Source organism: Podarcis muralis, chromosome 8 (assembly GCF_964188315.1).
Source record: "Podarcis muralis chromosome 8, rPodMur119.hap1.1, whole genome shotgun sequence".
In the NCBI taxonomy this organism is placed as follows: domain Eukaryota; kingdom Metazoa; phylum Chordata; class Lepidosauria; order Squamata; family Lacertidae; genus Podarcis; species Podarcis muralis.
The window spans coordinates 42,426,822-42,453,684 of NC_135662.1; the positions used below are offsets into that span (position 1 = coordinate 42,426,822).

The 26,863-nt window shown below is 39.2% G+C and overlaps 2 protein-coding genes across 4 annotated transcripts in view; one reads left to right on the forward strand and one right to left on the reverse strand.

Annotated features, from left to right (window-relative positions):
- Positions 1 to 169, reverse strand: part of LOC114600660 (desmoglein-1-like) — a 131,027-nt gene extending 130,858 nt beyond the window's left edge. Inside the window, exon 1 of one of the 2 annotated variants that reach the window (XM_077933083.1) lies at positions 32 to 169. The gene's annotated coding sequence lies outside the window, so the exon portion shown is untranslated. The remainder of the gene's footprint in view (positions 1 to 31) is intronic. The other variant, XM_077933082.1, reaches the window with a different exon arrangement.
- LOC114600659 (desmocollin-1-like) lies at positions 82 to 24,948 on the forward strand. 2 transcript variants are annotated; one of them, XM_028737105.2, is made up of 17 exons: positions 82 to 214; positions 7,694 to 7,778; positions 8,823 to 9,025; positions 9,876 to 9,986; positions 10,474 to 10,629; positions 11,127 to 11,271; positions 13,086 to 13,261; positions 14,126 to 14,260; positions 14,660 to 14,845; positions 16,233 to 16,492; positions 17,283 to 17,422; positions 18,911 to 19,123; positions 19,221 to 19,469; positions 20,441 to 20,568; positions 21,964 to 22,233; positions 22,788 to 22,833; positions 22,915 to 23,027. In XM_028737105.2, exons 1-16 carry the CDS (start codon positions 137 to 139, stop codon positions 22,821 to 22,823), a joined length of 2,571 nt encoding a protein of 856 aa, XP_028592938.2. In that variant the 5' UTR covers positions 82 to 136; the 3' UTR covers positions 22,824 to 22,833; positions 22,915 to 23,027. The 2 variants fall into 2 exon arrangements, with proteins under 2 accessions (XP_028592938.2, XP_028592937.2); XM_028737104.2 differs by lacking the exon at positions 22,788 to 22,833 and having other exon boundaries at positions 22,915 to 24,948.
- Positions 24,949 to 26,863: the final 1,915 nt, after the last annotated feature.

The following is a 26,863-nucleotide window of genomic DNA, read 5'->3' on the forward strand; positions in this document are numbered from 1 at the left end:
TGTGGAGACAGGCGGGTCGCCTCAGACTCACCTGGTCGCTCGTCCAGCGCGCGCGCGCCGCCGTTTCCGCTGGTCTCTTTTTCCCGCCGAGCCCACCTTCGCTCGCTCGCGCGCGCGACCCCAATCCGGCTGCAACATGGCCCCGCTAGCGAGAGCGCGGCGCAGGGGGGGCTCCTGGACGGACGCCGGCCTCCGGGTCTTCGTCGGCCTCCTGGTGAGTAGTAGTAGTAGGAGTCGCGCCTTGGGGAGCGGGAGAAGGGAGGCAGAGGGTGGGCTGAACTTGGGAGAGAGGCGCGGGAAGTCTGGGCGGCGGCGACAGGTAACGGCGCCGAAGTGGGAACTTGCGGGGCGAAGTTCGCTGGGTTCGGCCTGGCGGACGTGCCGCGGGGCTCTTGGGCGGGAGGCGCTGCTGTGGCGGGGAGCGCGGGGGGGGGGCAGCGCCCACCTGGGTTTTGCAGGGACGCCTCTTCGGAAGAAACAAAAAGCCGGACTCTTTATGCTATTTGCGCACACCGAAAAGTAATTTTTCGTTCTTAGGCTGTCGAAACCGGCTCGAAGCTGGGAGAAGCGTCCCCTCTCCAGATTCCGACCTGCATATTCGCAGAGAGAGAGAGAGAAAATGGGTGGGGGGTTCTCGTAGGAGTTGCGAAACTCTGAAGTTTTTAAAAGTGGGAATGGGGAGACTTCATTGTGCTGTGGCGAGGAGAGAAAATGCATGGACTCCTTTAAAAAAGGAGAGACGCGTTTACTCGGAAGTGAGCTCAGTTTTTTTTCCCAAGTAGCTTTTTTTTTCACACGGTGACTTCAGGGGCGTTCAGGGTGGAAGTTTCGTCCTGGAATTTGCTGTGGGGTTTTTTTGGGGGTGGGGAGAGTTAGGATCCGATGGAATATCCCGTGGGACTGGCTTCTTAAAATCGGCGACGCGCCTTGGCTAAGTGGCGTTTGTGTGCTTTGCGGGTTTCGCCCTGCCCTTATTAACTCGCGCCTTTGATCTGCCTTAGTCTTCCCCGGGATGGTTCCCACTTTGAAAAGGAAATGTGCTGGTTAAGAATTGACGGCATGCTTTTATTATACCTGTGAGATGGTTAATCTGTGTGCTTACATATCAGGATTAGATTTGGGAATATATTTGCCTGGAAGAGGTCCTGAAGTGGGGGCAAAACTCTCTAGAGGCATAGGAAATTCAGTACCTCTTCTTCCTACATTTCTCTACTGTATTTGAAACGGATTATTTGAGACTGGGAGGAGGCGACTTTTAGGTTGCTTTTCATTTTTATTATGTACAGTGGTACCTCGGGCTTCAGGTTACATACCCTTCAGGTTACAGACTCCGCTAACCCAGAAATATTGCTTCAGGTTAAGAACTTTGCTTCAGGATGAGAACAGAAATCGTGCTCTGGCAGTGCAGCAGCAGCAGGAGGCCCCATTAGCTAAAGTGGTGCTTCAGGTTAAGAACAGTTTCAGGTTAAGAACGGAGCTCTGGAACGAATTAAGTACTTAACCCGAGGTACCACTGTATTTTGTGTTTTCATATTGTGATTTTATGTTGTAACTGCCGTGAGACCTGCAGGTATAGGACGGTATACAGATTTAATAAAAAATAAAAAATAACAATTTTCTAGCCATTTGCTATCAGTAAACTATTGTTGTTCTCTGAGTTTGGCTTCTGTAGCCAATGGGTTTATGTTCACCAGAAAAGCTGTAAGCAAATAGGAGATTGGAAATATTTTCCCCCCTTGTCAGTCTTGTAGGAAATAACTGCTGCGATACACTCTTATTGCAGTGAATTTGATTTGCATGTTTCAAATAATAATTCTAAGGTTGCATCTAAGAACATAAGAGCTCTGTTGGATCAGGCCAAAGTCCCCTTCTAGTTCTCACAGTGGCCAACCAGATGCACCTATGGGAAACCCACAAGCAGGACATGAGACAGTACCCTGCTCCCCAGATGGTGGTGTCACATATCAGCTGGAGGAGCACACGGAAATCATGACTAGAAGACATTGATGGGTATAGCCTTCTTGAAATTGTACAATTCCCCTTTAAAGCTGTCCAAAGTGTTGGCTGTCTAGTAGAAAAAAAAGAAGATTATATAAATTACCAACCCTTTGTCAAATACAGACAATGGGTTGGGTCCAGATTTAGTCATGCTGGGAGTAGACCCATTGAAATAAAAGCCACGGCTAACTTGTCCCCTTGGTTTCAATAGGCCTGCTTTGCCTGTATGCTTGTCTGGATCCAACCCACAAATGGGGAACATGATTAACAGTGTGAACATCCTTTTTAAAATCTATAAAAACTAGCGATTGTGCAGACATAGACATGTTGGTTGAAATTTGAGCTTCTAATCCTTTGTAAGCAATAGGCCAGTTAATATGAATAGGCTCATTTACACAGCCCAGAGTCTCTATATGAGCTTTATTTTAAGAAATGTACCTTACTTTAAAATAATCTTCCTTTGACCAGTATCATGCTAGACTTATGGAAAACATTGGGCTTCCTTTGTTACTGTGATCTTTATAGACCCCATAGTCTTTCTGTGGCTACCAGTATTGAGTTACTGTTCGGAATTTTCTCTCACAATTGTTTGTATCATTCCTTAACTTCAAAAAAATTGGAGTAATGACTGTAGTCATGTGCACATTTGCTTCAGACTAAGTCCCACTCTGGATTATTTTTTGATATCTTTAAAAACTAATTAAATCAACATTCTAATTTATTTCAAACTCGTCAACCTAATTCTGTAATCCATACAAAAGCACAACCAGTGTGCTGCTCAGATTTATTTTGAGAGCCTGCACGTTTATCAGATTTTCGTTTCAAGACGCAAATAGTTCACTTGCCCCTTGCCTTCAATACATTAATAATAATATAACTATTAATTGGTGGTTCTTCTAGCTTGACATTTGTGGCCAGAAATAGCAAGTAATTTGATTGCCTAAATGATTGTTTTTACTTCCCCTTCAATGGACTTTTCCTGATTTTTTTTTTTTAAGTGTCCTCTGCTACTGATGGTATTCAATCTGCACTCTAGCCTTTACAGCATTAATTTCATTATTTTTGGGATATCTAACGTATAGTAACTGCTTACACTCACTCCTATTCTATGTGAATTAGTTGACAGTGTATCAAATTGACTTCCATGGAACCCACTTGTTTCAATTAATGTTGCAGTATAGAGAAACTTGCACTCTTCCATCTAAGTACTTCACAATTTTAGATACAGTATTACTTATAAGGCCTGCTGATATAATTGTACCTTGTTTTCAAACAAGGTGTTTAGGAACAGGGTGTTTAATATGTTTGAATCCCATTGAAATCATAAGATTTATACATACCACCCAAGTCCCATTTTTATAATGCTTTCATTGTGACACAATACTTTAAAATAAATAAAGCCTATCTTATTGGACAGAATTCCATTGTTCTAAAATGCAAACACTTCAGAAAAAGTTTGCTATCTTTTTTTGGATGAAAATAGGGGAACTTCACAAATAAAACAATGAGTTAAAGTATTTGATTTACAAAACAGAGCTCTGTAAATCCCATCCCTGGCACTGGTAATTCTGTGAATGTTTAGAATGTTTGTATGTGTTTAAACCAGTTTGAAAGTGTGCTGAATGTGTTACCTGAATTGTAATATACAAATAAAATCTGCAAAGTGATTTTTAGACTGCAATCCTACTATACACACCTCTGAGTAAATCCCATGGAATTCAGTAGGACTTCCTTCTAAAAGGCCATGCATAGAAGCACACGGCTATTTTCTCTCTTATTCTTAATGTTCTTTAAACATAGCTAGGAAGAATGGAACTGTGCTGCATATCTGAAACACTTGATTCTCAAATTGACATGAATTGCTTCTAATAAGACAACTCTACACTAACTTTAACTGGTTATTGTTTGGTGTGACATATTCTCTTCGACTTACTCATACTGAATTTATTGACACTCCTGTAATTCCAAGACCATTAGTAGTGCCTTTAACAACCTTTTGCAACGATCATAAACCCACTTATTCCAGAGTAGAAATAATGAAGCAATGTGACGTCACTAGTATAAGACAGTAATGGAAAATTGGAATGCGGGAAAAATGTCAGCTCTTTTGCTCTTAAAAACTTTAATCCATTTTACATTTAAAGTGGTAATTTAATCTACATAGTATTTTCCTGGGCACTTTTGTTAGAAACCCAGTAATACCTTTTAATTACCTCACTTTCACTTTCTTGCTACTTGATAAAGGAGTGCTCCTAATCTGTATTCTGTTGCCCAAATATTCCCACGCCCAAATATTAGTAGTTCCATGTGAATTACCATTATTTATAATTTGCCCTGAGCACCATGAAAGGATGGGGTAAAAATTAAATAATAATAATAATAATAATTAATAATAATAATAATAATAATTGTACATATAGATAAATCTACTGCAGCAGCAGATACATTCAATACTCTGTGATTGTGACTCTGTAGGTGTTCAATTTATCAAGTAGTCTCCTTTTATGCCCCTATTATCAGATTCTGTTATATCTGCCGCTTTATTATTATTAATTTATTATCTTTTTATGTCTCTATTATATTGCCCCAGGGAAGGTCACAACAATTTAAAACACAACATTAAAAATAGTTTTAAAACAAATTACAATCACAGTGTTTCTCAGTTTGGTCTTATGGACTTAATACAACATGATGCTTAACAGCTTTCCTACAGAGGGCAAAGTCACTATGGAGAGGAACCATGAGAGTAATGCTTCTGTGTTAAATGGTAGACTGAAACACGTCCCAACAGGTGAATATTTATTTCCCCGAGCCCCGTGTGCTGGCTCCCTCCAAAGCTTGTCCTAGCCATGTAGCAATGGCACAATCCTCAGTCACTGAAGAGGTTGCAGTGGAATCTGTTCCTTATCAAATGAAATCTCCACTTGAAAAGAATGATATGCTCAGAGATGCATCTAGTCATGCCAAACCTTTCATTAGTCGCTCCAGTAAGGCAATGTCTACTGATGTCAAAATAATAAGAAGAGGAGAGGAATAATTAAAAACATTTATTTGTGTGTTGTTGTTTTTTGAGACTCCTTGATTTAGGGGATTGGCTGATTCCAGTGAAAGGGGGCATATGGTAAGGGTTCCAATTTTTGGAATTGCCAGCGCTGTTAGCCTCAAAGCTGTTAGGAATAAAATTCTGAAAACTTCTGGGCACTGTATACACAGGTTCCCCATCAGTATCATAATGGAAAGGATCTTAGAAGGTGTGTTTTCCTAACTACCAAGCTGAATTCTTGCCTGTTGAACTTAGGGCAGAAGCTTCCTCAATTTGCATTTTTTATTTTTTTAAATATATAACAGCCAATGAGCCTTTCTTACTACAGTGGTACCTCGGGTTACATACGCTTCAGGTTACATATGCTTCAGGTTAGACTCCGCTAACCCAGAAATAATACCTCGGGTTAAGAACTTTGCTTCAGGATGAGAAAAGAAATTGTGCTCCAGCAGCACGGTGGCAGCGGGAGGCCCCATTAGCTAAAGTGGTGCTTCAGGTTAAGAACAGTTTCAGGTTAAGAATGGACCTCCGGAACGAATTATGGTAAATACTTAACCCGAGGTACCACTGTATAAGTGGTACCACACTCATCTGATAACATGGTGGTAGGACTGGATGACAACAACTGCCTCAAGATGGGTTTGATCTGCTGCTGACCCTCTATAACTAGATCATGTGTATCTAGATTTGTTATAGAGAATATAGACTATCACAAAGTACCTCCTTTGAAGCATGGTTTGAATCCTAAGGTTTTAGTATATCCACCTGTTGTTTTGACATGCCATGTTGGCAAGCTTCTGAAATGCATGATCAGCATTCATGAACCCAACAACATACTGGCAAATACTCAATATAGTTTCTGCAGACACTTATCACCTGATTAAGCTGGAAATCAGATCAACTGATAGTTCACTTAAAGAGAAGAAGGAAAGGCTTATGAAATATGAAATCAACAGAAAGTCTTATAATTTTGGATTAAGAAGCAATCTCCTCATCTTCATACAGATCCTTTTGAGGAAATGTGCATTCCAGGTTCACGTTAGTTTTGACTTTCAAGTGGGAGAAAAGTGTCCCTCAAGGTAGTGTTCTCGGTGTGTTTGTCTTCTCTGTAAAGATTTGTTGCAGTGTGATATCATATCTTATAGTATACAGTTGCCTTTTTGCAGATAATTTCCAGAATTTCTGTAGGTCTTTTGTTACATGGTATCATGAAAGATAACTACAACAAGCTTCCCGCTCTCTCAATATATATTGGTGTATACCAATCGGCTGTACTTTGTGACTATACCTTTCTCAAACAAAAATCATTTGTTTGTACTTTTGCTGAAGGTGTAGCTTACATCCTAAAGTTACATTGAAATTCCTAGTAGTTTCATACCTAGTAGTTTCAGAGTGTCTGTATCTAGGGTTGAACAAGATGCTCACATTCTTACTGCACATTAACTTCCTAAAGGTGTTATACATGAAGGCACTGAATGTCCTGTTTTGTATTCTTCAACCACTTCAGGAACAGACTACACTTATATACTGCAAATCTACAGGGTGTTGTTGATCTACTCCAGACTAGATTTGGGGCTCCATAATGTACAGTTCTGCAAAGCTGTTTGCACTGAAGAAACTATATCCTGCTTATTGGAGAATTAAATTGAGCATTGGAGCATATTACACCCCAACTCCTTATAGCCTTGGTACAGACTATATGCAACAATTTGTGGAACGTTTTGAAATCTCATTGATTCCCACATATCTCTGAACTAATTCCCATGGTTAATTCCAGCCACAGGCTCATTCAGCTATAGCTTACATCTGTTATTTTTTTGTCTTTTCCCCCATTTGAAGACTGCCTAGAGAAATGTCATGTTGTTTTTGCTGGGTTCCTGGGCATGCTGGAATTAAATTTGGTTGCCCAAGCTGCCAAGATGGCAACTCACCTTGCAACTAAGATTCCCATTTAGTGATTCTCCCTCCCCCAAGCTAAATCAATGGTACAGTGCCAAGAGCTGTGAGACAGTTGGAACAACAGACTTTGAATTCAAAATCAGTATTCCCATCATAAATACTTCCCTGAAAGAGCACTTCTCAAGAATTGCATGTCATTAACATTCCAGCAGTTCCTTCTGAAGAGAGAGGGCCTAATAGTTTTGGTGCTTTGCAGCACTTCCCTCTGTCAAATATATTTTTATCTGCTTGTCAAAACTGTCTCTAAATCCAGCCATCTGATTGGCACCACATGAGCCTAACTTCATTTTCTGGTTGAATACATTAATTAATGTGTCAATTTTCTGATTTGCTGCCAATTTCCTCTGGTTTGCTGACCAGAAGATGCTTTATCAACAGAACATAACCTTATAGATGGCTTACTGAAATGCATCTTGTGCACATAACAGTGCAATATGGCCTAGATGTTGTTGCATCAAAATAATCTCAAATCCTTCCTCATATTGACATCAAATAGTATGAAGGCTTGTCAACCATTCTTAATGGGGGAACCTGGAAATGTATATGTGCAAATTTCAGGCATATTAAGGAATATTACAATCTAATTCATGGATAAGGTTAGATCACGATGCTATATTTCGGCCTATTGTTTATAGTACTGTACTGCATATACAAAAATAACAAAAATAATAATGCGATTCTTTTACTCCTCAGGTACTAAGTTTATTTTGTGAAGCTAGCAAGAAAGTGACTTTTAACGTGCCTTCCAAACTAGAAGCAGGAACATTAATTGGCAGATGTGAGTAACAATTACTAGAGCCTCTTTCTGTTGCTTTCACAATGATGTTCTGTTTTCTTCTCCCTGCAACCCATCTCATATTTATAGCGCACTCCAATGCACATTATTTTGGAAGCCTATCTGTGTTCAGTGGGGGTTATGCTTAGTTACAGTATAGCATCAACTTACAACTTCAATCCTGGACACACTTAATGGGCAGCAAACCCCAACTGAATGGGGTTCCTTTCAAATAAATATGCATTGGATTGTGCTGCTATGCTGAAATCTTATGGTCCTTAGGAGGGTGCCCATGGGGTCATAGGAAGCATTGGATCTCACTTTCTGAAGGCAGAGAGAGTGCTCTGACCTTGGAGAAGGAGATCAGATGCTAGATTCCCCCACCCACACCACTGTGAAAACTTCATTGACTCAGTGTCAGGGCTCAGACATCAGTGGTGGTGTAAGGGGTAGACAAGTAGAAGTATTGAACCTGAAGGATCACATGCATTTCTGCTCTCCTAACATGCCCCCTAAGCATACTAAACACCCCCTGCCCTAAACCCAACCCCAGAAAATGACAGAGGAGTGCAAGAGGGCTCCTCTGCCCTTACAGTTGAAGCAGATGAACTGCCTCTAGTTGTGCTGCACTCTGCCATGCCTTAGGCAGCATGGGATATCTATTTCATTATTGATTGTAAATAAAGCTTGCTTTTGAATCCTAAACCAACAAAACTACTAAATAAGTTTTTGGATTTTGCATCTCATTCTCATCTGTAACCAGTTTATTTATAAGCTTATTCGCTATTTGTTCATTTAATTGTTCTTAGTTTGAGTCATAGCCTTTTTCCCCAGTTGTGAAGGCTCTGGGTGGATAAGATTGACTTATTACATTCATACTAGAGTGTCATGATCATGCTCTAGAAACTTTACCCTGACACTGCAACTATGTACAAATTTTAAAATTGTAAGCATGCAAATATAAATTTAGGACATGAAATTGGGAGTTGTTCTTTGCTGCTTTGTTTCTTGGTTTACAGTTTTTACTGTTTTTGTTTTGTTTTACAGTAAATCTGAGACAGTATCTTAGGACATCTGACCTGATCAGTTCAAGTGATCCTGATTTCATAGTACTAGAAGATGGTTCTGTATATACAACAAATGCTGTTTCTTTGTCTTCTGAGAAGAAAGCTTTTACCATATCGCTTAATGACTTGCAAGGTCATCTGCAAAAGAAAATACATGTCAATTTGCTATCACATCCAAAAAAGGTAAGTGGCATGCAATTTTTTTTTTAGATCAAAGTACATTTCAGTTATCTTCCTCATTAGGCAAATATAGATGTTATAGGTACTGAAAAAGAGGTGGGGTTTTAGGGCGGGGAGAAGTAATGCTTGACATGACAGAACTGTACTGAAAGTTTCCTTGCCCCTGCAAGCAAACTTCAGCCATTGAAAAGGAGTGAGAACATTATGATTATGTCATATATACATTCCAGTATGGATGAGAGAGAAGGAGGATACATAATTCTGTTTCTTTTGACAGCAGCTGTGCAGTTCCTGTAATGTCTATTTTTGGCCTTAATTGACTGTCAACCAGTGGCGAAGCGTGGGGGGTGCAGGGGGGGCCGGCCGCACCGGGTGCAACATCTGGGGGTTAGGGTTAGGGGGCACAAATCCACGGGTTAGGGGGCGCAAATTACTTGCCTTGCCCCGGGTGCTGACAACCCACCCTAGGCCACTGCTGTCAACAGAACATTTGATTTAGCATATAACTTAAGCTCTCACTTCAGGTGAAGAGGAGGGCTGAATCTGTCTCTTTATTGCCCAGTTAAAACTGATGTAGCAAAAAAGGAATTATCTTCATCAAGGACATTAGAATTCCAAAAACACACACAAACATAATGAAAATAGAGGCATGAAAAACTGAAAACAGTTATGCAGGGTTGAAGTATTCAAAAATCACCATACCAGAATGTTATAGCAATTCATGGAGAAAAAGATGGATACCATGGTGAAATGCTGGAGAACGTTAATAGGAACAACACAGTATAGGAGAATGGAAAAAGTAAGGAATTACTAGAATATATTACTAATGTTTGTTTCTATTTCCTGAACACAGGCTCATAAAACAGGAGAGACTGTTCTTAGACGAACTAAACGAAGATGGAGTCCTCTTCCAACCCTAATAATGGAAAACTCACTAGGACCTTTCCCAATGCAAATTCAGCAGGTAACGTTTAATAAACTAGTCTGATTACACTCTACGCTCTAGCAAATGTGTTTTATGAATAAGATGAGTAGAAGAAACCTATGTAAGTTATGATCTTAGGATAATTCTAATGACTTTTTGAGAAGCCTTGAACATGAAAAAGGAAGCATCAATGATATCAATAATGTTAATGACTAAGTAGTTGCTGGAGAGTAATTTGTACCAGATAGAGTGATCCTAAGCACACTTGAAAATCAGTTTTATTAAAACAGGACTTACTGCCTCAGTGTGATTATGATCTCACAGCCTAAACAGTGTGTACTAAATTACACTCCTGTATAAATGGTGAAGGATTTTAAATGAACAAATATTTGTCATGTTCTTCAGGAGTCTGAACTAACTTTGGTACCAGAAAATTAAGAGACAAATTGATACTTTAATTCTGAGATACTAGCTATAGTATGATGACTTACGTTTTTCTGTTTCATACATCATTCTCTTTATACAGCTGTCTTCTGATACAGCCCAAAAATACAACATCACATATTCTATAAGTGGTCGTGGAGTCGACCAACCACCACTAAATTATTTTTATATTGAGAGGGAAACAGGAAATCTCTTTGTTACTGTCCCAATAGATCGGGAAGAGTATTCAGAATTTGAGGTAAGAATGCAAACTTTGTCAGTTGTAACAATTATAATATGAAGCCAAATGTGTTGTAAGTATAAAATGATGTGTTTTAAATAATGGATCAGTAGTGTTCATTGACACTTTGTTCATTTTGAGTATTTGAATTGGAATGGTAGGATCTGCAACCTTGTTCTGCTTTTACTAAGCAAAGCTTTTTCTGAGATACTGAATAGAACTTTATCTGATAGATGTTAATGATGGAGAAGTTTGACAGGGGAAAAGAATGTATAAAGTAAAAAGTTTGGATGTCTTTCTGATGAAACACAGAAATGTACTTAAGAATTCTACAGAAATATGGCTCTTGGTAAAATGGAAACTGTAAACCTGTCAGTCTTTCACTGTTAAAGTATAAGAAACGTAAAACATGGGAAGTTCTTGTGTTTGTTCAGAAGCAAATAGCAATGCATTACAATAAAACCAATTATCCTTACATAGGTAGCTACTAAAAGTGTTCCCTCTTTTTTTTACAGATAATTTGCAATGCAAGGACATTAGATGGCTATACTCCAGAGGTACCACTTAGACATGTAATCCGAATTGAGGATGATAATGACAACCCACCAATGTTTGACCCAGTTACTTGGGCTTTTAATGTTGTAGAAAACTGCAGAGCTGGTAAGCAGCTAGAAATTTTATAATATTATTTCAATTACTTTTATCCAATGAGTGAAATCTAATGGTGCCCTTCCACCAGTGGAATGAACCTTCACATGTGCAACATGACTTGCTCTCTTTCCCCTCCTCCCTGCAGACCTCTGTGTACTCCCAAAATCTTTGCTGAAGGATTGGCGAACCATCTGGAGCAGATGGGGGAGCAGTAAAGAGGAAGGGGGGGGGGGGGAAGAGGAAAACCTGAATGTATAATCAGACATAATCAGACATCTATTTGCCTGTCATTGAATGTGGCCCAGTGTTAAGATCTTTAATCTTCTTACTTGGATGTTATATAATGGCAGATGTTAAGCCAGTGTAGGTTAATATTAATTTGTTTTACTATACTGTGTCGGATTTTTAAAGTATTGACTGCACCATCCCCTTGGAATGGGGCAGGTTAGTAATCTAATAAATAAATGCATGGGCAAACACACAAATGCATACAATTTCACTAACTATGCATGAATGTGCCATATTATTATTATATTGAGCATTGATATATATGAACATACACCAAGTCAAATGACAAGCCCATCTAGTCCAGAATTGTCTACTCTTATTAGCACCAGCATTTTAGGGACTGAAGCAGAAATCTTTCCCATCACCTGCTCCCTGATCATTTAACTGGCGGTGCCTGTGATTGAACCTGGGAGTCAGGACCTTCTGCTTTCAAAATATGCACTACCACTGAGCTATAACCCTTCCCATCACATTTTCCAAAAGCTTTCAGATTAGACCATGTATTTGCACCCATGTTCATTTCAATGACTCTTGATATAAATGCTAGTCAGATTTATAACTGGTCTGTCCAGTTTGAAGAGTGTTTTCATTTATCTGTGTATGTTTGTAACTGGGTAAACCTTTGCTCCAAAATAGTGAAGATATTATTTTCTATGTAGAATAAAAGTTGTATCTCATCAAAACATGTTTTCATCATTCAGCATTTAACTGCTGCTTATGAAGACAGGGATAAATGTTAGACGGTCATTAACAAAATGAATGTAACGCGAACAGCATCAGTGAGAAGATCTGCACCTACTGTACGCCGAGAATATTGTTTGACAGAAGCAATTGCGCACATGCTTATTCGGTGCAATTTCATGTAATTGCTAACTTAACAAATTTCCATAGGTATACATGGGGAGCAAGTGATTGTAAGACCACTTTTTAGACATCGGCCTGCATAGATTTATCAGAATATGATAATATGAAACCTAGATTATTTTCTTAGGCAATGTCCTCCATTAGGAATCTCTGTGATTCAAAATCTGTAGATCATTACAAATATATGTAATTAACTGAAAGCTCAGAATTACTTCTTTTTAAAAATCACATAAACAGTGCAGGGCTTCTTCATCTACTGCTGCATATCTTCTGTTCATTTCACCAGGGCTTGGGCTGGAATCCCTTGCACTAACCCAGGCATAGGCAAATTCGGCCCTCCAGATGTTTTGGGACTACAACTCCCATCACCCCTAGCTAACAGGACCAGTGGTCAGGGATGATGGGAGTTGTAGTCCCAAAACATCTGGAGGGCTGAGTTTGCCTAGGCCTGCACTAACCCAAATGAAGTAAGGAGAGGTTTCAAAGCAAAGCAGCAGTCCATAAGCTTTATTAAGGGTGAAGTTAACAACCATGTATTGCATTTTCTTTTCGAGTACTTTAGGCGGGGGTTGCATGTGTGCCGTATTATTAGGCTAGATCTCCAACGATAATTTGATCAGTATTTTATAGTATAATCTTAAGAAGGTTACAATGATAATCTGTGTATGCAGGTACCGTGGTTGGACAAATAACCGCAACAGACAGAGATGAACCTGGTACACTGCACACTAAACTGAAATACAGAATTGTGGGCCAGAATCCTATACCGCTTCAAGGTTCCAATACGTTCTCTATACATCCAGATACAGGTTCTATTACTGTGGCATATCCAGTTCTGGACAGAGAGGTAATTTTATTGAACGTCTAATGTTGTCATTTAGCATTATGCCTATGAGTAAGGCATAATTTGACGGGAAGGCGGGGAGAGGACGCATGAATCTCTGGGAAATTTATAGTTTGCTTGCTTGACAAACTCATTATTTTGTTGTTGTCGTTGACACCTCCCTTCTCTAAATCCTATGCAGAAAAGAGAGTTTGTGTTAGTGGCAGGTTGTTGCAGGAGATACAAGCTGCTGCTTAGTCCTGCAAAAATACAACAGAAAGGGAGGTGACCTATCTCGTCTTTCATCAACGGGGAAAAAGGGAGAGGTTCTCTCTCTTTCCATCCATTTTTGCAGGAAGCAGCAGTGAGAATGAGAGAAAGGGTACTTGATGGACTTCTGCATAAGAAGCCTTAAAAGCATTTGTTTAGCTAGGAACTCTGGTGGTTCCCTCTGGTGAAGTTCTGGTGGTTTCCTCACTGTGAGAAGTGAAGTTACAGGGAACCATGCAGGGCCTTCTTGGCAGTGGTGCCCACCCTGTGGAACACCCTCCCATCAGATGTCAAGGAGCTAAAGTACTACACAACTTTTGGAAGACATTTGAAGGCAGCCATGTATCAGGAAGTTTTTAATGTTTGGCGTTTTACTATGTTTTTATATGTGCTGTAAGCTGCCCAGAGTGGCTGGGGAAACCCAGTTAGATGGACAGGGTATAAAGATTATTATTATTATTATTATTATTATTATTATTATTATTATTATTATTATTATTACAATATGACTAAAGAAAGTCAGTATTAAGAGGATATTGTGTTCCATTGGCCTTCCCCTCCCATTACTGTGTTTATATTGGACTATATTCATATACTGTTTGCTGTGTTCTTTTTCAGAAAATAACGACATACACAATACTGGTAGAAGCAAGAGATATGGGAGGTCAGCCCTTTGGTTTGTGCACTACTGCAACAGTTGTAATTGAAGTTGATGATGCAAATGATCATGCACCCATGTGTGAGCACAGCATGGTATGTTTGCTGCCTTCACACTTCTTAGAACATTATTCTTCATTTTAAGATCTTCTGCATTCTCTCTTTTTTATTTTCTTTTTGTCATTTGCATGAGTTTCATAATTATGTGTCCAAGCCTGCAGCTTTTAACTCTATTCTGATTGCATCAGCCCTGGTTAAGAAGCTGGACTCTGTTTCCTTATCAATAAGAAGGATAAAGACACACACTTTGTTTCAGTTGCTGGCAGAGGTTTAATCTCATCATTGCATTATATCTTAAGCATTAATATTTTAAGGCTATAATTTGTCAACCCATAGCAATTTGCAAAAACATATATGACAGCATGTGCATAGAAAACTATGTTGTGGTGACCATATGGTTTTGAAACAAATTTCTGAAAATCTTGTTCATTTCAGTATGAAGCATATGTTAGTGAAAACACAGTTGGCGAAAAAGTAATGGACATCGGTGTCGTAGACAAAGATTCACCTGGAACACCTGCCTGGCATGCTACCTTCAACATTATAAAGGGAAATGAAGATGGTGCTTTCAAAATTGTAAAAAATCCTGATTCAAATATTGGTACACTATGTGTTGAAAAGGTAATTACATTTCACGGCTTTTCTATATCCAGTTGAATATAGTTTAATAAGTATTATGATAATTCCATCATACTGAGCAATACAGAAGTGGGTAATAATTTTCAGCAGAGTTTAACACCTCTGACCTTCTGTGGCAGCACCAAGGTCCCTGAATTTAAATTTATAATTATTTCTCAGCAATGATTTTCCAATCTGTATATTGATCACATAGTGGCTGTGGTTGCATGACACGCTAAGCCAAATCTTGGTTACAGTTAAGAGCATAATCACAAGCCACGGTTCAGAAGACACACTATGTTAAACCTTGACTTAGCTTAATGTCGCACAGCAGCAAGAAGTGCTGGGTAGAAACAAAGCAGCTGTGAGCTTCTCTCTGAGAGCCTAGATGCTTACTTGTTTGTGGTAAGCCAGAGTGGAGCGTCTCCACCCCCATTGTGCAGCTCAGACATTGTGGTCCAGCTCGAAGGGCCTTCTGACAGTTCCTTCACTGCAAGAAGTGAAGTTATAGGGAACTAGGCAGAGGGTCTTCTTGGAAGTGGCGCCCACCCTGTGGAATACCCTCCCATCAGATGTCAAACAGATTACCAATTATATGACTTTTAGAAGACATCTGAAGGCAGCTCTGTACAGGGAAGTCTTTTTATTTTTGAGCTTTTTAATATTTTGTTGGGAGCCGGCCAGAGTGGCTGGGGCAACCTAGTCACATAGGTGGCATATTAAATAATAAAATTATTATTATTATTTATTATTTGGTTTAGCATGTTATGTGAACCAAGCCATTGTAGATGTTTTATTCTTTTCATTTTAAAGTAGATGTGTGGATTTTGCGTTACGTAAAACTGTACCATCATTCCCAGTGTTCAGGTTTTGAGTGCCGTTGCTTATGTTGTCAAAATACCACCACCTCTGTACAAGAGGGAGGTATGAACAGGCTTTTCATAAGCACAAAATCTTTACATAAAATGCTAAGGGAGTGGACCACAAAAATACATTGAATTTTCCATAAGGCTCACCATCGCCACCTAGGGTCACATTGTATATTGCAATTAAAACACACTTAAATCATTTTATTTGCAGCTGTATAGCTGAGTCCATGATGTCATCTGTGGGGAAATGGCTTCATGGACCTAATTTGGCCTGCAGGCTGTGGGTCCCTTATGCTTGTTTTAAGACAAGTGAAAAGGTTCAGGGCCAGAAGTGGGCTTCTGGTCCAGCAGACAAAGAACCAATAAAAACCCTTACTTCATTGACAAAACTATCTGCGAGGCAGAGACATTCCATCCACAACCTGCTTCTGAATAGGGAATCATCCCTCCATAATTGTCTGTTTTTGCTGTGAATATTAGAAAAATCTTGCCATTGACACACACATTTATTTATTTTCCAGGGGCTAGACTACGAAAGAAACAAGGAGAGAAAGTTGGAAATTGTTGTAAATAATGAAGCACCTTATTTCCTCCCACCAAATTCAAGAGCAGTTTCTACAAGTACTTGCGTCGTCGTTGTCAAAGTGCGGGATATGGACGAAGGCCCTGTATTTGATCCTTGTGTATTTTTTTTGAACATCAAGGAGTGTTTGCCTGCTGAAACGATGGTTGGCCAGTACACAGCAAGGGACCCAGAAACTGGAAATTCTGAAGGCATAATGTATAGTATTTTGTTGTCTAATTCATGTTATACTGCTAGTGTTAATACAACCGTCTGATTCACAGGTGTAGCAGCTGGCAGAGCAGGATGGGAGCAGGCAGTGCATTGCTTTCCAAGGGAGAGTTTGCCGCTTATAACCAGGGGAGAGGGGTGATGTGGGAATGAGGTCAGTGGGTGTAAGCTCAATGGCAGCAGCATTGGCTTGGCTCTGCCACTGTACATGCACTGCTCAAACTTCCCTCCTACCTCACCCTCCCCTCTTTGTTAAAAGCAATGACCTCCATGTTGGGGAGCCAGGCAAGCAGTGCTGCTCTATCCCAGTCTGCCAGATGTTACGGTGATGGATAAACATTTTTGTACCTCTGTTGTTGCACCACTACACTGGGGGCTATCTGCACATTACACAAGCAAACCTTGTTCTGTTACATAGGAGTACATGTAGGTATTGGGTTCATTCTGTGAGTTTTATGCTGGCCTGATGGTACTGCCATCCTCGTGGAGTATAGCCACGAGTATAATGCCAGTGGGGAGCAGATCAGGTTGGAAGAGCTAAGTATACTCTAAATTTCTTGGACATCAGCACAGCAGGGAAATGCTTTGAACTATAGAAATGTCTTACGTATATACTAAAGACTACTACCTAGTATGAGGCTACTTGAGAATCCATTGCTGTGTACAACACGGAGATTTGTACCAGCTTATTTAACTGCACCAGGCATAAAAACCATTAAGATATGATGAAGCATATATTTTGGTGTTTGTTTCTAACAGCTGTATTTGTTCCTAACAGTTATAGAATAATAAATGATCCCTGTAACTGGATCACCATTGACAACGCAGGTCAGATCAGAACCACTAGACTCCTAGACAGGGAGCAACCACAAATGCAGCTCTACCAGTGTAACGTAACAGTCTCTGCAACGGACAGGAGTGAGTATTACATACTATAAATATATTACAAAGTTCAGTTAAGTAGCCTACAAAACTACTGAATACGTATGTGGCAGAGCAAATACCACATCCAAAGCTGTGTTTGCTAGCTTCAGCTGGGGCGGGAAGTGTGTATATGTGGGGGAAGCTTTTTCTTCCAGTTATTCTTTCTCAACCGTTCCTTGACTCCAGTGAGAGAGAGGGAAATCACACTGCTAGTCCCAGGGCTCATCATTTTGGGTCTTGTTTTTCTTTTGCCAGGGGTGGGGCTTATTTGTTTTGTTTTATTTTTTTTATTGGGTGTACCATTGCTCAGTATGATCACTCTATAATACTTTTGTCTATACTATCAAACCCTTTTCGAACTAAGTTAAATAATGAACAATTAGAGCCAGTACTCATGCCGTGCCTCTGAATGCTTAACCACAATTAAGATATTGGGATTAACCTACAGACCCATGCATTCATTCCTTGGCCTTTCTTTGCTGATTGTGGATTTCCCCCCTTCCAGCATTAACCGTGGTTAAGCTTAACATTGGGACCAGTGTTAACTATGTTTGAAGCTAGTCACGATATTTTCTTAACCAGGTTTCTTAATACTTTTTTAATGTTTATATATACATTAATTAAATTGACTTTTTAAAACAAATTTGTACATGGGTTATGTATATCATAAGGCCAGACAGAATATTACACAACATCAACAAACTATGAAACACATTAAAATGAAATCCACATAGAGGCTTACAAAGCAAGGGAAGATTCAGCCAGCACTGTTCCCCCCATAAATCAGTATAAAAATATAACTGCCATACTTTACAAGAAAATATTGCCATTCAGGAATTAATTATTTTGTTTCCAGAGGGGCAGACATGGGTGCTCAAAGTCTTTTGTGAATATCCCAAGCCTCTGGATTTGCTTTCAGTCCATTTACATGATGTGGACACATGCCTTGCTCTTAGGGGTGCACACAACTTTCCCAGGCCTCTGTGTCAAAGAAAGGAAGGACCCAGTTCACTCTTCTGTTATTTAAAAAGCAATGCCTTTCCTCAGTGCTTTTCCCCCCTAAAAATTGTTTAGGGGTACTCATATTTTCCTACTCATATTGAAATACTGCCCCTCAATGAGGCCAAACTTAGAATCACAAAATGTTTAGGGGTATGCATACCCCAGCGTACCCCCAGAAAAAAGCATTGCCTTTCCTAATGAATGCTACTCGAAAAATGGAACATCAGCCTGGAAATACCTTGTGATTAACATTGAGTATGTAGGGGTGGGATCCATCTTGGGCACAGGCTATCTTATTGAGCCCATTTCAGATTCCATTGTTTGGGTGAGTTTCCTTGCAAGTATTTGTTATGAACTGCTGTTGGAAATAGTAAAATTAGTAATTTCAGAAGTGTAACTTATGAGTAGGACAAAGATATGTTAAATCATGGAAACAGCATTAAATTGTAAGGCTATAACTCATTCTTTGTTATTTCCTAGGTGGTAAAACAGGCACTGGAGTAATAGTGGTTAATCTATTAGATGAGAACGACAATTTCCCAGTGATTCCCAAGAAAGAGTACATAATTTGCAGAGACAGACAACCAGTTTGCCTTACTGCTGTGGATGCTGATTTACCTGAACATGGAGCCCCTTTCAGTTTTACTCTTCCTGACCGCATGATCCCACAGTGGAAATTGACACAACATGATGGTGTGTGCTACATTCCTAAATTTCTTGCATCTGCAGTAATTAATGATTTTGAAAGAATGCTCATCACTGAGTTGTGTTTTTGTTTCGTTTTTGGCAGAGAACTCTGCATACCTGGTACCAGCAGAGAATTTGCCATTTGGCGCTTATGAGATCCCTGTGATGGTAACTGATCGTGCAGGCAAAGGTGGAATTACTGAAGTTCGTGTAATTATGTGTGATTGCACCACCCCTAGTGATTGCCGTTACTGGCCACGGGTGGGGCCACCGGTTGCACGTCAGACTCCTAATGTGACTCTTGGTCTTTGGGCCATCCTTGCAATGATTGGGGGATCCTTGTTGCTATTATGTAAGTATGTTATATATAAATGTAGCATTTGCCATGAATGTCAAGTTGAAGGGCTATGTTATAAGATTGTTAAGACTGCTTTGAACACCTGAAGTTTGCAAAGCTGTGAAAATGGCTTATTTAATTCATTTATGTAAACAATTGTCCATTAAATACTGCATTGAAATGATACTATAGGCAATAAAAGAACTAATAATTTTTAAAAATGTCAAATGTACTTCAGGCTCTTTAAGTCCCATAAAGGTTCCTTTCCTTAAATGCATAGGCACCCCAATACAGCTAGCATATCTCTGCATATTGAAGTAGGTTTCTATAGGTGTATCCCTAGCTGGATAGGGATGCACCTATACAAGTAAATGCTATGTGCCTCACTATCCCCTCCAAGTCAGTTGCCAGGACTGAGTGTATGGAGTCATTATTTAAATCTAGAATTCAAGCAATAGACATTTGGGAAGGTGGAGCAGGGGGCTGGGGTCCCTTTGCCTTCCAGCTAGTGAACATATTGGAGAAGAGCTCATATGGTTTCCACTGGATAAAAGTGTGCATTTAAATGATTTTTAGACATCCAGTGGATTATGTGACTACAGTGGTGCCTCGCAAGACGAAATTAATCCGTTCCGTGAGTCTCTTCGTCTTGCGGTTTTTTCGTCTTGCATAGCATGGCTATTAGCGGCTTAGCGGCTTAAAGAAAAAGGAAACAAACTCGCAAGACGTTTCGTCTTGCGAAGCAAGCCCATAGGGAAAATCGTCTTGCGGAATGACTCAAAAAACGGAAAACCCTTTTGTCTAGCGAGTTTTTCGTCTTGCAAGGCATTCGTCTTGTGGGGCACCACTGTACTCTTGGCTTTTGCTTCCGATATGTACAGTACTGTGCCTTGATTTTAACTAGAGAGAAGGCCAATAATAATATGTAGATGCCCTGATGCCTTATTGTATCTGATTCTTTTTCCTCTCCCCATCCGCTTTTCCAGTAATCCTGATAACACTTTGCGGCTGTTGTGGTGCTGCGCCTGTGAGTAGCAGTAAGCATGTGTGTGATGATTTAGCTAATCAGAACTTGATCATTTCAAACACTGAAGCACCTGGTGAAGAAGTAATGGTAAGTTGTTTTATCTGCTCATTATTTCTTGGGCAATAGGTGCCACACACACACACACACGGCTTCAGAGCAAGTGGAAGGAGGGGGAGGGAACTTGATTTGAGAAAGTGAAAAGATTTTAATATTGTTTAAATGCTGAAGCAGAGAGGGCTAGATGGGAACAGATCTGAGAGTGAAGGCATTCTAATTATGTGGAATGACAAGACATAACAAAATATATGTTGCGTTAAACAACTTTTTAAAAAAACCAAAAACTGGCCTTGCACTGGTATTCTATCAGCCTCCTGGCTGCTATTTACCCCTAAAGATGATGTCACAATCCTAGGGAACAAATAGTAATGGGGAAGACAGTTTTTGGAATTGGGTTCCCAATCTGTATTGGGAAAGCAGCACTGCACCAGGACTGCCTCACGTTCAAAATTAAATGCCGCCAATATACATGCTTTTCAAAAGCTATTAGTTTGGCTTTTAAGGGAGATAAAGAAGGAGAATGGGACAAAAGAAGAGACTATATATAAGGTGCTGGGGAAAAATATTAGTTGTAGTTTGAATGCTGGAACTAATATAAATCCCATGGTATCTCAGCCAATTAATCTCAAGAATAAAAAATAGGGGTAATGTATTGCTGGTTACTGTGTTAATTTTTAAATCAGAGTTTAAGTTCATATATACACCACAGTATAAAGTGGATTCTTATTCTTATAGTGGATGGTAATAAGCATTTGACACTTTATTCTTAACTAGCTTGGATGAGAGAACTGAACTTAGCTAAATGTTACACCATGCACACAAGTATAGAATATTAAGTGTACTTAGTATTAGCTACCATCTTTGCTTTAAGGAAAGCTGCTTATTATTTCAGTTAAAAGTATTTTAATGGCTCAAGCAAAGAAAATGAGACACTGAACAGTTCAAGTTTTCTTTATCCATTTTAGCCAGAATTTAACAGGTCAGGTTGAGCTGCACTTTCTAGGCTAAGGTTAATTGAGTCATTTCCTTTTCTGAGTGTTCATCCTCCACTGGGGAAATAGTTATGATATTTTGCAGTGGGTAACAGACAACAATTACTCCAATCCTGAACATCTGTGTAGGGAGGACTTCAGAGTTGGGGTATTTTGAATTCCATTTATCCCAGGGCCACAGAAGTTGCCTATGTCTGTCACAAATGTAAGTGGAGGAGGATAAACAGGAGCTATTACTTGATGTTAAGCAAAATCAGGGATAGTTAATTGGATTGGCTTCCATTGCATACCTACTGGAAAGACTGAATACCCAGCAGGGAATACAGAAATCCAAATGGCATTCCTTGTTCTCATGGTTTCTCATAATGTCCAATTCCTTCTTCCCAAGCACCCTAATGTATTTCTTTTGCTGTTTTTTTCCTCTTCTTTTTAGGACCCCAATATACTTCCTGTGAAAACAGGAAACATGGTTACTTGTGATCAAGGAACTCTTGGAGTGAAAACTGGAGGACAGGAAAGCTTTGAGATGGTCAAGGGACACCAGACACTGGAATCAGTCAAGGGCGGAGGACACCACACCTTAGACTCTGTTAAAATGGGGCACCAGACATTAGAAAGAGGAGGATATGGACAATCTGCGATGGATGCATATAGATACAATTATTCAGAATGGCAAAATTTTACACACCCTCGCCTAACTGAGGTAAGCACTGTTAAACATACTTTTATTCAGAGCTCACATCTTCTTAGCTGGATATAATATTAATGGCCTGCAACTATAGGTGATATTTTCTGAGCAAATGTTTAGGATTTACTTTGAAATCGCCCTGCAGCTTGGAATGTGAAAAGCAATCCTTTAGTTTTAGTGTTTGGATTTAGAAAAGGTAACCTGACCAGGTATTTGTTTTGTATATCTGTGTTGTTTTAACTTGTTTTTCCTGTAGTGATTCTCTCCTGCTTTGACCTCATCTCTCATTACTCCTCCAGTTTTGACCACGGTTGATAGTAATGGCTGTAATGTCGCCCAAGAAACTGTATATGTTATGAACTGGGCTCCTAAATCTGAGCCTGCCCTGTAATAAGCAATATATAACTAGGGTGTCCCCACCCCCAATTTATCTGAACATTGTTTTTTTAAAAACTGATAAGGAAGTTCATTGCATTTGATTATTACGTATGTGATCAGTAGGTCTGATTTTGTTAAATTCGTCATAGAATGAATGATATAGACCAATCATGTGCATTTTTTGTATATAGGAACCCATTAGAGGACACACTCTGATTAAAAATTAAACATTGAAAGGTAAATCCACGAAATCATTTTTATGTCATGTTCAGGTTAGTTTAAGAAAACAAGTAACACCCAGTTTTTCCCCCTATGCAGAAGGTATATCTCTGTGGACAAGATGAAGAGCATAAGCATTCCGAAGACTATGTCCTTTCATATAATTATGAAGGAAGAGGATCGCTGGCTGGCTCTGTAGGCTGCTGCACTGATCAGCAAGATGAAGAGGCGCTTGACTTTTTAGATCAGCTGGAACCAAAGTTTAGGACATTAGCAGAAACCTGTATAAAGAGATAAATGTGCTGACAACAACAATGCAGAGAATTATCGCCCTTTCCACAGGATAACAACTTGAATACAAAATATTTTTATGTCTCTCCCCCCCCCCCACTTTTCTCGTGGGAGTAGTTAATCAGAAGACATTCTGACATTAGGTTTGTCAGTATCAAACTTTCTGCTCTTAAACCTCTGGATACTCTGTGCTATTTGACCTACCTACATGTGTACTGCCTTAGATTTACACCAAAAAGTATTTTTTTAAACCAAATGTACAGTCAATATTGTAGTCGCATAACTTTTCAAAATAGCAACAGAGTTTCTAGTGTTCTCTGCATCTACCGTTACAGGGAGGCAAAATGCATTCTTTATCATTTTAAGAACTGAGCTTCAAAAATTTCTGGCTGTTTGGGTCTGGGTTATAGCAAGCATGGTTTGATTCATATGAATCTTTCCTTTAGTTTTATAGAAATAAACGCTAAATACTACTGCTGAATGTTAAAATAGTTATTCATTTCTTACATTCTTAAGAAAAACAGGGTTTTTAAGTATTTTTTAAAATGGGATCTGTAACAAAATTTGCAGCCAGCCATGACCTTTTCTAGAATACTCCATACATACCCCCCTACAGTCCCAGTTCCCCCAAAACACAGCTTATTGTGGCTACTGAGCATGCATGCATTGGGCCAATTTGATTCTCCCTTTATATTTTTCTTTTTAAGCATATTCACTAACCTGATGAGCACCTCCTCCTTGAGTATGGACAGTGTTGCTTTGATTATGTAATGATTGATACTCATAGAATGTGTTCATTATTAGCAGGGCTTTTTTTCATCCTGAACTCGCCGGAATTCAGTTCTGCCACCTCTCAGGTGGGCGCCATTGCCATTCTATGAGAATGAGGAGGTGTTGTTGGTGTGTTCCGGCATCTCTTTTTCTAGAAAAATAGCACTGATTATTAGCATATATGTAATGGCAGAGGGGAGCTGGCCCTGCGAACGCTAATACTGCTTTAGCATACATGAATGGAGCACAGTGGTAGTGAGGTCAGTCTGTGCAGGTGCACTGGCAAAGCTCACCTGGCACAGCTCCCTCACCAGCTGCAGTGATACTGGTGTTGAGAGGGCTACACTGTATGGACTGTCTAGATGAGTTTAATTAGGCCAAAGCTCTTAAATTAGTAAATAGAGAAGGAAGAGAGTGAAATGTTTTAATGTATATATGTACACATTTTTCTTTGTACTGAATTTTTGTGTTCACCAAATCTGACAGCATTAGTTTGTATGTTCAAATCCACTGGAGGAATAAGTATAGAAATTAAAATGTGACATTGAAAACATTTGCCAAGGCCACAGTTTCCACCCAAAAGACTTTAGATTAATTCAAAGTATAATACTTGTATTTGCCACTCTAATACAGCTGAGTGTTAAAATACTACGATAGGAACTGGAGAAAATTGCTAGTATTCAGGCACAACTTATTGTTGACTCCTCCCATCTCAGGAAAAGTGAGGAGCTGAACTTGGAGCAACAAAGGTATGATCTGTGCTGATTCTGTGTTATCACGTAGTGACTGGTGCTTTGCACTTAACATGCATGAATGTGCCTATTGTATACGGTTCTGATGGAATAAACGTTGACTGATATTTTTAATACATCTGTATACATACAGTTTGTTTGGGAATTCAAGAGAAATGTATTGGAAATTTTGAATTGTAAATAAAGGGAAGGAGGTGTGCTGTAGCTGCTGTTTTGATGTTACACATCATAGTCTTCTCTTTAATCAAGTGGATTTAAAGATATGCATTTAAAAAACTGATTTTAATAAAGCAGATGTTGTTTCTTTGCTAGAAATTAATTGACCTAAAATGAAAGGTTTTTATTCTCATCAATTTGGTATTTTAGGCTTTTCTTTTGTGCTTTATTATGCTCATGTCAGTGCCATTGAGCAGAGAATAACGAGTTTGATTCTTCTGGTTCACTAAGGATCTTAAACACTGAAGATCCTGTTACTTTGGTGAAATTGGTATATAGTCTATTTTAAATAGGTTTTTTTCCTAGTACATCTCATATTAGTCTTCTCGCCTTTTATGCTATAGACATATTTCTCTAGATCTGCAGAATCCAGAGAAGATATTTAAAATGTTGCAAAGCATTACAAGGCCTTAATTTACCAATAATATAGCTTTTAGGTTCAGGGTATTTTCAGGGATTGGGTTTCTAATGCACAGACTTCTGAAGTCACTTCTTCACACTTTACACTCACTGGCTTACATGGGTGTGTTATTAAAAAACAGGCCCTACTTTGAACATCAGAGCCCTTAACCAGGTTACAATCATGATGAAGTCTCATTGAAATGATTGGGATTTAATTTACACATGAGTACCTTCTTGCATTTGCTTTAGTGGGTCAGACATGGATGACTGATTAACCTTAGGTAGATTGTAGCCCCCATACAAAAGACAAAGCAAAAGTAGTAAAAACTGATGGAACAGAAAGAAGATGAATGAATGGGCTGTATCAAATACTACATTCTTGGTATTTTTTTTCTGGCAATAATAATATAAAAAGAAAATGGAGAAATCATGGGTTTTGTGGTTTACTTTTAAGCTTTGAGAAAAAGTAAAAACAAAAATACAGGCTTCTCTGTTTGTATTTTACACTCCAAATAATTCATATACCAATGTATAAAGCAAAATCAAAGAGCAAATTAAGTATATAGTATTCTGAATAATTTGCTAAATTGCAAGCTTGCAAAAGTAGCAGCTACGCCTTATTGAGTAAGAGTTTTTGTATGTCGGGCTAGCTTACCCATCAGTTTAAATCTGCCTAAGTAATGTTGCAATGTTAATGGGTGTTGCACTGAGTCACAACAGCTATAAATCTGATGCAGGGGCTTTTGCTGAAAAGAAAACACAGTATGGCATAAAAGTACTAACTGAAGAGCTATCACAGAAGGTTTCAATTCAGCTCTTTCCCCTCATTTGTGTAACATTTAAACATCAAAGAAGAACCTGTTCAAAGTTATTGGAGAAGATTGAAGTCTCCAGAAGAATACTTTACTTTGAGAAGTTTTCTGTGTTTTTAAAATGGAGTCCAGCTTTGGGTCCCTAATTTGTCACTACCCACCCCCCACTAATTCTGAGTTGTGTCAGGGACTGTATTTATTGAAAACAAGGTAGTCTTACAAATCTATTTTCTTTTTAAAAACAATATAAATTGCAAAAAGCCAATTACAGTATAAACTAAGAAAAATGCTGCTTTTTCTGTTGGTTTTCTTCTAAATACAAAACACCATGAAATAAAATATGAACTCCAAATCATACACTATATTTTCTGTTTCCTTAATTTAGTTCATGTTTATAAAAGGAACCCTAGAATCATAGTGTTGGAAGGGACCACAATGGTCATCTTGTACAACTTCCTGAAATGCAGGAATCTCTTTGCCCAGTGTGGGGCTCAAGCCCATGACTCTGAGGTTAAGAGTCTGATGCTCTACCAACTAAGCTATCTCTCTCTGATCTCTCTCTCTATCTCTCTCTCTCTGATTAAGTGGGGAATGAAGTAGTGGATGATATGCCACTAGCAAACCTTTGCTGGTTTGTGCTGTTGGGCAGGGGTCGGGTGTAGATTATCTATCTGCACACACATGTCCTGACTTCCTCAAGGCAGTGGATCTGGGGTTAGGATTGCTTTGAGCAGTTGGAAGTGAGATGTGCCCAGTTAAAAGCTTAACTTACCTGTAAATTTACTAGATGACCTGAGGCAAGCC